The sequence below is a fragment of the Papilio xuthus genome, unplaced genomic scaffold (assembly GCF_000836235.2).
Source record: "Papilio xuthus unplaced genomic scaffold, Pxut_1.1 DF827714.1, whole genome shotgun sequence".
NCBI classification, from domain to species: domain Eukaryota; kingdom Metazoa; phylum Arthropoda; class Insecta; order Lepidoptera; family Papilionidae; genus Papilio; species Papilio xuthus.
In genome coordinates this window covers 412,775-424,369 of record NW_013530935.1, presented here as the reverse complement: position 1 = coordinate 424,369, position 11,595 = coordinate 412,775, and the positions used below count along the sequence as shown (strand labels likewise).

Here is an 11,595-nt window from a genome sequence, read left to right as displayed (position 1 = left end):
AGTATCAATAACCCTGTACCAATGAAAATTAGTATAGTAAGGAGAAAATGATAGTGAAGTAACCCAACCAGAAATGTCCTTGATTTCAGAACCCATAACCCATAAATTCCTTTATATTACTTATATTTAATGTCATTATCTGTACATCATCGAATCATTCACTTCAAATGACGGTTAATAATATTTTTAACAAGATGTACATCTATTATGGAGGTATTTTTCTTCTAAAATATTTTATCTGCTCACCCTGGACTCGAGTTCCTCAGCGCGTGCTTCCGTGGTCTGCTTCTCCTCCTGGATAAGGCGGATCTCAGTGTTGATGGCGTCCAGCTGCTCCTGCAGCATCAGCGCCAGCGCCGCTGCGTCCGTGTGCCCTCCCTCCACTCCGCCCTCTGACTCGTCGTTCTGATACAACACAATACATCAGTAACAGCTGGGGAACAAGCTAATTGCTTGATGTATGTATAATACACTAGCTGTCGCCCGCGACCTCGTCCGCAGGATTAAGAAAAATCTTGATTAGTAACCTATATGTTCTTTCAGACTATGTTACACATCTTTCATCCAAATTTCAGCGAAATCCATGCAGCCATTCTGCAGATACCTTCTAACAAATATCCATCCAAACATTCGCATTATATAATATTAGTAAGATATACCTCAGCATCGCTGGAGACGTCGTACTGCTGCGCGGCGACTGCGGCCAGCGCGTGCGCCTGCTGCAGCTTCTCCCACGACCCCTCCAGCTGCAACACATCCCCCCCACATCAGTCACACACACCACTGTTTGCGTGAAGACGTATCGAAAACAAGCATTTTAAAACTTTTGTTGAAACAGATGTCTACATAAGTCTCGTTTGTGATGATATATTTGTCGTAATCAACGCAACACTAGCGCCACTGCGGCAGTCGAGTTTACTACGGAAAGTGACGCCAGCGCCGTCTGTCGCCGTTCGATGGGTCAACACCTTACCAGCCGAGGCACGGCAGCAGAACACTTCTCCTGTGGCTGCCGACTGGAACGGACATTGAACCACCGCGCGTTACCTACGTTATTATAATTGTAATTTGAAGATTGGAAAGTGCACCATGAACCCCTCTGCAAGCGGCAACCCACCTCCGCCGTCATATTTGTAACCTTATGTGTATAGTAATAGAGCTCACTTTGGGCTGGAAGATGGGTACGGGTGGCTGCGGCGCTCCGGGCGACAGCGAGCGCGTGAGGGCGTCCGTCTGCTGGATGTTGAAGGCGATCTCCTGCTGCAGCATCTGACGCTTCAGCTACAACACGAAAAATGTCTAACTATACACCTTGCTATTTTGTGCCTACTTCTTTAAAAGCAGTATTATTTTATTGCTGTGTTTTCTAGATGTGGTTCCCCCCCCACCTGCTCAGTCTCCATGCGCCACTTGGCGAGCTCTTTAAGGATGTCTTGCTTCTCCGCCACCAGCTCGTCCGCGTACTTGCGCGTCTTCTCCAGCTCCTGGGTCAGGGCGTTCTTCTCATCCAGCGCGTGCATGCGCTCCTTCAGGTGCACTTGTAACCTGCACACACAACATATTTAGAAAACAAAATGTTAAAGCTAGACTTAACTACTTTTCCGGTGACATTCGTGACTTTGAATTAACTCTTGATTTCATATAAACGTTTTTTTTTGTTATTTTCATGAAATAAACACGAGAAAACAATGAAAATATTCTTGAAGCATGAAATGATGAAGCAGATGATAGTATTGACCTCTCGTTGGACTCGGAGAGCAGCTTGTCGACGGTGGCGGAGAGGCGCGTGTTGTGCTCCTCGTTCATGCGCAGACGCTGGTTGAGACGCATCAGCTCCGCGTTCTTCTCCTCCACGCTCGCCTCCAGCCGCTGGATGCGGTCCTCCGCCGACCCGTGCCGCTCCTGCGCCTGTCCGCAACACAACAACCACCTCTTACTTACACATACAACTACCACCCTCCTACACACATGTACGTTTGTGACAAATTGAAGCTCTACTGAAAAGGAAGGCGTCATTCCCTTAAATACGAGCAAAATTTTCATTGCATGGTTACACTAAACAATACAAAAGCAACTAACAACACAAATATAGTCTCACATATTATACATATTTTAATAAGAATACAACAACATAACTCATACTTGTATCCCAGAGGGGTAGACAGAGACCACAGATTACTGCATTTTGATAAAAATACTTTAAAATATGCCTAAAGCTTAGATAATTTCAATATTCACATCATCACAAAGTATGTAGTATAGTTAATGTTTTAAACCAAACCCCGTAAACGATAAAGCAAATGAAACATGGAAAATGAACCTTAAAACCTTTAAATTAAAGTTGATTATAGAACAGCAATATGTCAATGAATATACCTGGTTGAGAGCCTCCATCCTGGCCTTGAGCTGCTCCTCCATCTCCGGCAGCGAGGACATCTGCGCCAACTTCTGCGTGGACAGCTCCAGCTTCTCCTCTATAGCTGCGATCTTCTCTTCTTGAAGCTGTTGGGAATTATTTACATGTGTCATGGCGGTGGAATGCTGTTAAATGATTGTCATCTGTGATACCATGAACTGCTCTCCAATCGAGGTACTGAAAATTTACTAAAGCTAAAGCTATTGAATTGTTATTAAAACTATTTTTGCCTTAACTCAAATATATTATAATAAAAGTAAAAAAATATATATTTTAAAATTTGGGAAAAATATGACTTCGCTTTATTTGAATTAAGGCGATGTATATTGTTGAAGGTGAATGTGATGTGATGTGAGGTTGATGCACCAGTTATTGGCCAGTATACCTTGAGCTGCGCCTGCTTGTGCTGCAGCTCCTGCTCCAGCTTCTCATTGAGGTCGTGCAGCGAAGTGGACTCGCGCTGCGCGTTCAGGTACCGCTTCTCGAGAGTAGCTATTCTCTCCTCCTGAAACAATCATTACCTCAATGACGAATATCTTGAAGTTACGACGGACTTTAGATTCTTCAAGTTATACAAAACAAAAGTTAATAATATCCTGCTCGAAGGACCAACTTTCTTACGATACATTCAAAAAATACACGTAATGTTTGAGATATCTTTTTTCACACTTCAGTAAGTTCCATAATCTACAATTTAAATAACAAATAATAATCTTTTTGTTAATTTCCCTAAAATAAAATTACATCCAATTTCAATTTTCTTAGTTAAGTTTGTTATTTTTTTAAACACTTGAGTTAATTACCAAACATACCTGGTCTTCCTTCTGCGCGACATTCTCCCTCAGATCTCGCTGCAGTTTGGCGCACTCCTCCTGTTTCTTGGTGAGTTCCTTCTCACCCTTGGAGAGCCTCTCCTCCAGCTCCGTCACCTTGTTGTTCAGTTCTGCCACACGCCGTTGCCACGAGCTCAGCTCTGCAGACTGGTGGTCAACATTTACACCTCAAGTTATATTAACACATTCCATGACAACACGATTTTAAAACATGAAGTCGCTAAAGTCGGCACTGAACGTGTTAAAGATGGGTGTTAGATTTTATTATACATTAACAGGTTATTTACGATGTTTGTGTGAATTATTTGTGATTAATTCAAATTTTTACATACATTTATTTTCATGTATTAATGGTAAGTACCTGAATGACCGAGCTTTGCTCGGTATTTTTTTTATTGTGTTTTTTTGGAAATGATATTTAAGTACGAATTACTAATAAAATGATGAAATATGAATAATATTTTTCGATCTTACCGATAGAAAAAGTTAAGTTTATGTTTAAGTTTAACACGAATAAAATGACATTTTCTAAAAATGATTCTTAGCTAGATCGATTTATCACCCCCGAAACCCTCTATATACAAAATTTTATGAAAATCGTTGGAGCTGATTCCGAGATTTCAATTATATATATACAAGAATTGCTCATTTAAAGATTTATGTAGCATGTTTATGTATGAAAATGTACATATGAATTATGTGACTATACTTTAATCGAGATGAATTAATCATGCAAGCTATAAAAATAAAATAAAAACATATCAAAATATTATATTAGTTACGTTTTTGTTACTACAAAATTCTTGAATTCAATTTTTATATCAATAATTTCTTTTAGACGTCAAGATTTTAAAATCTATACATAAATTATACTTTACTTTGAATTTTCATGTGTCATATCTATTTAAAATCTATTCCATGACATAGAAATGCTTTCAGTCACCTAAACTAAACTATCCATTGTTATTAACTACATTTATTCTCTTTTATCAGGCGAACATGAATCTATGCAACCGTGTAAACATAAAACATATGGATTAAAAAAAAATCATGCAATGTTTGTCAACCATAGACTAAAATTATTCATTTGGACAATAAAACATAGACAAAAAATGTTTATTTTTAATTTATTGTTATTTCGCGTCATGCAATAATTTTATATGATTATTCTTTCACCACCCAATACTTTAAATTACATATATTTTTTTTAATATGTTATTGTATATTAGCCATAGCAATCAATTGCTATTACGATACTTAATGGTTATGAGATGATATTATTTATGCAATTAAATATATGCTTTAATCAGTTATAAATAAGGTAGACTCTGGTCTGACCTGCTTGGCGATCGTATTTTGAAGCTCAGTGAGTTTCTTGTTGCTTTCCGATTCGCCGTTAACACTACTTTGCTCCTGCGCACACAGAGACAAACAAACACACAAAAATATAGTGAACATGCCCAACTAGATATTTAAAATAATCTCTCTTACAACTCCATGGCGTAATATTACTAACTTAATTTTTTTTTTATGCTTGAAATTATTAGTAAAAAAAAAAACTACATATTAGTTTTTAATTTTGAAAGAAATGTTTGATTTTAAATTTGATAATGTTCTCATACAATATAAGAGTCAATGTACTATAAACATTTTAAACAAATGTTTTGATGCGGTTATTTTTAATTAAAACACAAAAAACCGCAAAACCAAATATAGTTTTGAGAACTTTGTGAACAAAATAAACTATTTTCATAATGAAATAGTTAATTATTTTAGAATATAACGCCATTGAGTTTATCAAACAATGTCTTTCCCTAAATTATAACCAAATAATTAATTAACGCTTTTGTTTAGAGAAAGACATTTCTATAAACGATAATGTAAAAAATCTATAAAAAAATATCGCACAAAAAACATTCACAAAGCGTCTAAATAATTTAAAAACTATTAAATTTTGTTACTGTATTTTAAATATAAAACATAACAAAATCGCCAATATGTTCAGTTGTTTTGGTACAGTGTGAATGTATTGTGTGAGTAAGTCTCAGGTTAGACCTATCTATCTATTCATTACAAAACATTTTAAAATAAAAAAAGAACTGAGAAGGTCATGGATATCTTCTCGGTTAATTGAATCCACTACGACTTAAGGTCACGGGTTCGAATTTACCGTAAGATTATAATCAATAAATATTGGTTTAAAATATCCTTTTGCTATGAAAAAAAAATTAACAGTAATTTAATTAGGACCTATAATGTAATCATCTATAATATATTGTTAGGAAGAAAATCCGACAGGTTGCCGGTGTAGTGGCGCAACACTAGCTATACTAAAATGTCGACGTTTATGTCCCCTCACTAATCATTCTGACACTTCACTTTGTAAAGAAAGTCTAATTAATAATGTATAAAAAAGTTACCATAATTGTTTGACCTCTATATAATATTATTTGTAATCTAAGAGTTAGCTGTTGTCTTTTTAAAGGTCATAGCACATTTATCAACACATCAATCCGTTGAAACATCTACGAGTAGTCTACTCGCGTTTGGATAATTATAGGGCTTGTGTTTGGTGTATGTACCTTGGTCTGTTGCTGTTCACCATTCTGCTCCGGTGATCCTCCAACGCTGCCGTTCTCTTTTGGTTTCTCACTCTCCTGCGCGTTCGATGACTTATACTGCTGTAACTGATAACAAGGGGCATACGAATTATTATTTGTGACATTGCGGCATTTACTGCGGTATTTGCTGTTTGGTATTTTGAAGGTCTCAGTAATACCATGTTCTTGTTGTTTTTCCTTAGATAGTAATGTCGTAACAATGAAGAATTATTATAAAACATTTTTAATTTGAAGCTCTGTTTGGAATGCGTGAGATTTGAAGAATGGAGATATTTTTGTTCGACATGCTCTATTCTAGAATAAACAAACATCATTCGGTACATAAAATTTATCTTAAGATGTAGTTATAATAAGCTACTTACTTCCTCTTTGGTTAAGGCTAACTCTTCTTCTAACGCCGTGTTCCTTTCTAACGCAACGCGAAGTCTTTCTCGAACCTGTAATTCATTATTTCATTCCAAATCAACAAAAACAATTCAAAAATATATTTTGTAATTTATTCCAAAACAGGATAAAACTTTGTTTCATTATAGAACCATATAGGAAACTGACAGAACTTTTTGGTGTTCTATGAATTGGCTATATCTATTGTCACATTTTTATATTAAGTTCATGACAAATAGATCTAATTACTACAACTTATCATTATAGATGACCTCATTTGATTACTCGGTAGGGTCTCGTACCTTCTCGTCGAGGGCCTTGTGGTGCTCGAAGAGGCTCTTGAGGGCCTTGAGCACTTCCACCTCGGAGGAGACGCCGGACTGCGCTGCCGCCTGCCTCTTCACCACCGTCATGCGCAGAGAGCGCTCGTGTCGCGACACAAGACATTCTAGGTGCTCTAGTAATAACTGCAAATACATATTCAATATTTAAATAAATCTATACGAATAATATATACGGTGAAGGAAAACATCAATGCAACCTGCACATATCTGTGATGAAATTCAAAGATATGCGGGATCGTCAAACTGCACTGGGCTGTGAATGACTATTGCTTAGTCACCCCTAACTTAGGGTAGGCTCCGAGTCAGTTGAAGTAAAGACAATAACGTAATACCCTTTACAAGTATATAAAACTCGTAATTTTTCACAAATCGTAAGGAAACTTGTAATACTCAAAGCGACGGTGTGATATAACAAGCCATTCTGCTTTGAAAACTGGAAATTACGTAGAAATATGTGCCGTAAATTTGGTCGGTGAAATAAAAGTTCACGGCAAGGTCTATAGGCCTTATAAATAAAGTTTTATTGCGCGCCACGGTGGTCCCGCTTTGCCAAATTGTTTGTTTTTTGCAGAGCACTTAATATTGAAACGGCGGGACCTCGAAACTCAAGATCTTGGGATCTCGCATATATTGAAGTTGTTTTGAGTTTTTTTAGCATAATAATAATTAGAAAGCATTCTTAAAGCTCCTACTTTTGGTTCTGTTGAAATGAATATGTTCCAAAGATATAAGAGCAGTATAAATACTGGAGTAAAATCGTCGTGAACATTAAGAGGTTTCCGCAGTGCAAATGTTTGTAACACTCTCGCCACGACAATGTTCAGTCGTAATGCAACACGCCAGATTGTCGACTACGACTGCATTAAGACGCGCTACAAACTTATATTAAATTGCAAAGAACATTTGAAACAACTGAAACATTCACACGCTCGAAACACTTTAACTATTTCTATTATCAAAGCAAGTGATTTAAGAAAATTTTATATCAAATATTCAAACTATTACTATAGTGTACAGTCGAGGACATTAATTTCCTACCCGTTTCGGTAAAACACTTGACACTCACAATGTAATTAGCTCAAAGGAAAAAACGTGGTAGTTCTTATTATCTTCCTGTATCACTTGATCCTAAGTATGAAGCTTTAATTTTTTTTATTATATTCACTCACTAGATATGTAATTTTAATCTTGGATTGTTCGGCTTTATGTTTAGGTCATTATAAATTCATCTGTGGCCGGTTGTGGGTACGGCATTCAGTTTACGACTTTGCATTCACAATTCATGTAATATGCGGTCAATTTTCTATTCACTGTTTTGTTGTAGGTCTACGCCGTAGGATGTCTACGATGACCGTTGGGGTTACAGAATAACCTAAACTGTAACCTAGAGAGGAAGTCAAGAGAAGAGGCCTGGTACACTTTTCTCCCTTGATCTACAAATCTGACACTCGGTAACGATTGCCTTTAATACACTTCCTTATCATCGTATCATCTTCGTCGTTAAGTCAGTCTTCAACATTCCCTACCAATAGGGGGTTACTGAAACGGTAGGGGCATATCCTTACCCTGGTATTGTTCCTTTCCGCCTTGAGCTCTGAGATCTCCTCCTCTCTCTCCAGCAGCTGCTCTCGAGCCTGGTTCAACTCTTTCGTAAGAGTTGCAAACTCCTGAAAACCAAAACGAGGCATTAGATAATAGTAATTTTAAAAATAACCAAGCTTTTGTAAAAAAAAATAAAAACTTGGATGCTACATTGAAAAAGTACTTTATTATTTTTTTATTTCATAATATCCATTTGATATCTCCTGGGTAACCGCGAAACACATCCCTTCTGATTTGATGGACACAAACAAAAATTGTGTATTATTTTGTAAAGAAGGCCTTTGCTAAGCAAAGAAACGCCATAATACTTTTACTGATAAAAGATTGTTTACATCTAAAGTAGGCATTGTTACAGACAAAAACGTTGCGTTAGCTCAAAACAATCTCATTTCGTTACAAAATACAAAACATTTACAAACTTATATCGACATTAATTTGATGTAACTGTAATATCTAAATCGCAAGGAAAAAAAGGCAACAAAAAGTAGCAAAATAAAGCTCGGTCACTGACGTCGTTGAGAGCGCTCTGTTGTGGCGCGAACCTTATCTGATGACCGCCGACGTTCGGAACGTGCTGAAAGAAACCTCTTTTGTCGTCAGTTATTAGTGGTGGACGCATTCTAGGTCGTAGAACTTGAAATATATATGCGAAGAATAATACTAAGCTTTCGTTGCTGACAATGTTATTATAATTGTAAAGTATGTAATCAAGTCGACAATTTGCCGATCCCTCATTGATGTGAGGCAATCAAGTCGCCGTGCTCGCGGGAATGTAAATGAAATACCGTGAACTTTGTAGAGTGGTCGGGCGCTCGGACGTGCCCCGCCTCAACAACACTCTGTCACAATGTGACAGTGAAAGTAATAATATAACTTGCTTATAACTTTAGTCACAGAGATGTGATAGGTGTTACATGAATTATGTGACATGACAAGTTTAATTGAAGAAACATGTCCACAAAACGGGTGAAATATAATTGACATAAATATAACTAATTTACAATGAGATTTCGTAATAAAAAAATGTTTCCCTTTCCTAGCTATGATACCATTTCACACGTAACTATAGAATCAAGACGTGTACTGCGCTGTACCGACTGCATACCACAGTACGTACAACTTTATTGTTCCAACAATTGTGCCTGTAAGTCAGTAGCAACCCAGTTCTGTTCATTGTCCGTCGAGTCACGTAACCTATTGACGGGGCGGAGTGAGCAGGCCGGAGGGTATGACTTTGTTCTCACGGCAAACCCTCCACCGACACGTTAAATGTTAATTTTTAGCACCGACAATGTACAAGGAACAAATTCCGATGACGATACGACTGCTCTACTTGAAGATGAGATGTGAGTTAAGAAGTCCATTTAGTGTTTTATTTAAACAATCATAAACATAATAACAAGAATTGTTTAATTAACGTTCAGTAATGAATTAACTAAATTAATTAAACTGTAAATTGACCTATCGAAATATTGTGTTGTCTTGGTCAATATCATTGTTTGATTACACATTTATTTAAGCTTCAGTAACTTAGTCTGTTTATTAAATTACAATATCTAGTACTGCTTATAAAATGCTGAAATAAAAGTAGAGCTACAAGAGCAAACGGGCAATAGGTTTCCATTACGTGTATTGTCGCCGCAAGATGGCGCCCCGCGGGGCATAACATTGTATTGACAGACTTACGAGCGGCATTGTTTACGGATATTTTGTCCTGTCTACTGCTGTAGTGTCGTGGCTAAAGGCTCGGTTATATTGTTTATTGTTTATGTCTATTACGTAAATAGGTTGAGTACATTCGAGAATTGTTCTACTTTATTAAAATAATCGCAATGCCATTCAATACAAGAAATTATCATGTGAAGGTCGACGGCAATTTCTCTAAGTAATTTTTTTTTCTGGAAAATATATTATTTTTGTATATATTTTGGTATAACCTAATCTTTTTTAGATATCAATTTCGTAAGTGTCACCGCAAACATTATTCTTCGAAACGTGCAAAGTAATCGAACATAATAAGTTTCCACTCCCCCCCCCCTCCACCAGCGCCATCTCGTTTCATCTTCAGCCGCTCGCTATCTTATCATGTTTTCATTCAATTACTTGACGCGATTATGTTTATTCAATCAAAAGAAAATCTATCACATTGTTTACTTTACACAGCCTCGTCTTTCAATCGACGATAGATAATTAAAAGCTTTAACTTTAACAAAAGTCTTTTTTAAATTAACTTATTTATTTATTGAACAAACAAATTTCATACCTATAATCTATTTTAATTAGGGTAAAATTACTGCTCTAATATCATTCCTTTGAAAACTCTTTTATCTTTCTCCTTTGAACTGCTATATCTTCAGTTAATTAAGCCTCATGACCGAGTCAACGGGAACCTCGTATCTAGTTAATATTTTTCCTCGGCTTCGGGAAATTGATTGGGTCCACGGCTGCCCCAATTTCATATCCGCGATAATTCCTTCTTTGTTTGTTTTGCTCGCTGTACGATTGTGTGCTTTCAATTCATATCTGCCAAATATCTGTATATTCAGCTGCAACTTTGGTTTATTTTTAAACTAGAAATTGAACATCAATCGATGCGATGACTTAAATATGTAAGATCTTTCATTTCAGAGATCCTAAACATGTTTCAGAGAATTTGAAACCTTTTAAAGAAAGACAGGAAGTCGCTAAATGCGGTGGGTCCTTACTGTGGAAGGCCTTTTTAACGGGGAAGGAGGAAGATACCCTATCTTCTGGGGGTAAACAGGGTTATGTGGGACTTGTCACACGAAAAGCCCTTTGGTGGGCGATCGAAGAAGGTCTCGGATTGCCCAAAAGGACGCAACAGGACAACACTGAATGTATGATGTCTAGGTCTGTAATTAATTGACCTAATATATGATTAGCTATAAACATTTTTAGTCATTTCAATATACATTTGTTGTATGTAGCTATGTGATTATGTCTTAAGATTTGTTACATGCGTACCGGCGCACATCATGCGCTTCTCTGAGTTCGTAAGACGTCGCGCGTCTGGAAGCGTCCTACACGTACCTGTCTCTAAATACATTTACATATCATTTTACATACAATACTCAACTTGGATACAACCGCATACATTGCAATACATTTATCATAACTCATTTCTCGTGAAGAACTTACTATAGAAATGATCCTATGAAGTAAGGTCTTTCATAACTCATTTCAGAAATAAACTAAGCTCAAACAAGATTTATTTCATAGCTAACTAACATATGTACATATATTTATTAGAATGTTGGAAATAAAAAAAAAAATACACGATAATATTAATGTTAAAAATGCGAATGTTTAGATGGATGGATATTTGATGTACACATAAACAGATGATGAAATTTGATATAGATGTACAACATGGT

At 36.5% G+C, this 11,595-nt stretch overlaps 1 protein-coding gene across 1 annotated transcript in view; it reads right to left on the bottom strand.

Moving 5' to 3' along the window:
- Window positions 1-11,595, bottom strand: part of Liprin-alpha (PTPRF interacting protein alpha) — a 70,807-nt gene that overhangs the window by 5,298 nt on the left and 53,914 nt on the right. The window contains exons 2-14 of the mRNA XM_013310357.1: window positions 8,164-8,265; window positions 6,557-6,721; window positions 6,233-6,307; window positions 5,832-5,936; window positions 4,588-4,662; window positions 3,229-3,396; window positions 2,802-2,921; window positions 2,377-2,502; window positions 1,739-1,908; window positions 1,389-1,545; window positions 1,165-1,281; window positions 660-746; window positions 247-405 (exon numbers count right to left, since the gene is read on the bottom strand). Coding sequence (XP_013165811.1) covers window positions 247-405; window positions 660-746; window positions 1,165-1,281; window positions 1,389-1,545; window positions 1,739-1,908; window positions 2,377-2,502; window positions 2,802-2,921; window positions 3,229-3,396; window positions 4,588-4,662; window positions 5,832-5,936; window positions 6,233-6,307; window positions 6,557-6,721; window positions 8,164-8,265 — 1,626 coding nt within the window. The remainder of the gene's footprint in view (window positions 1-246; window positions 406-659; window positions 747-1,164; window positions 1,282-1,388; window positions 1,546-1,738; window positions 1,909-2,376; window positions 2,503-2,801; window positions 2,922-3,228; window positions 3,397-4,587; window positions 4,663-5,831; window positions 5,937-6,232; window positions 6,308-6,556; window positions 6,722-8,163; window positions 8,266-11,595) is intronic.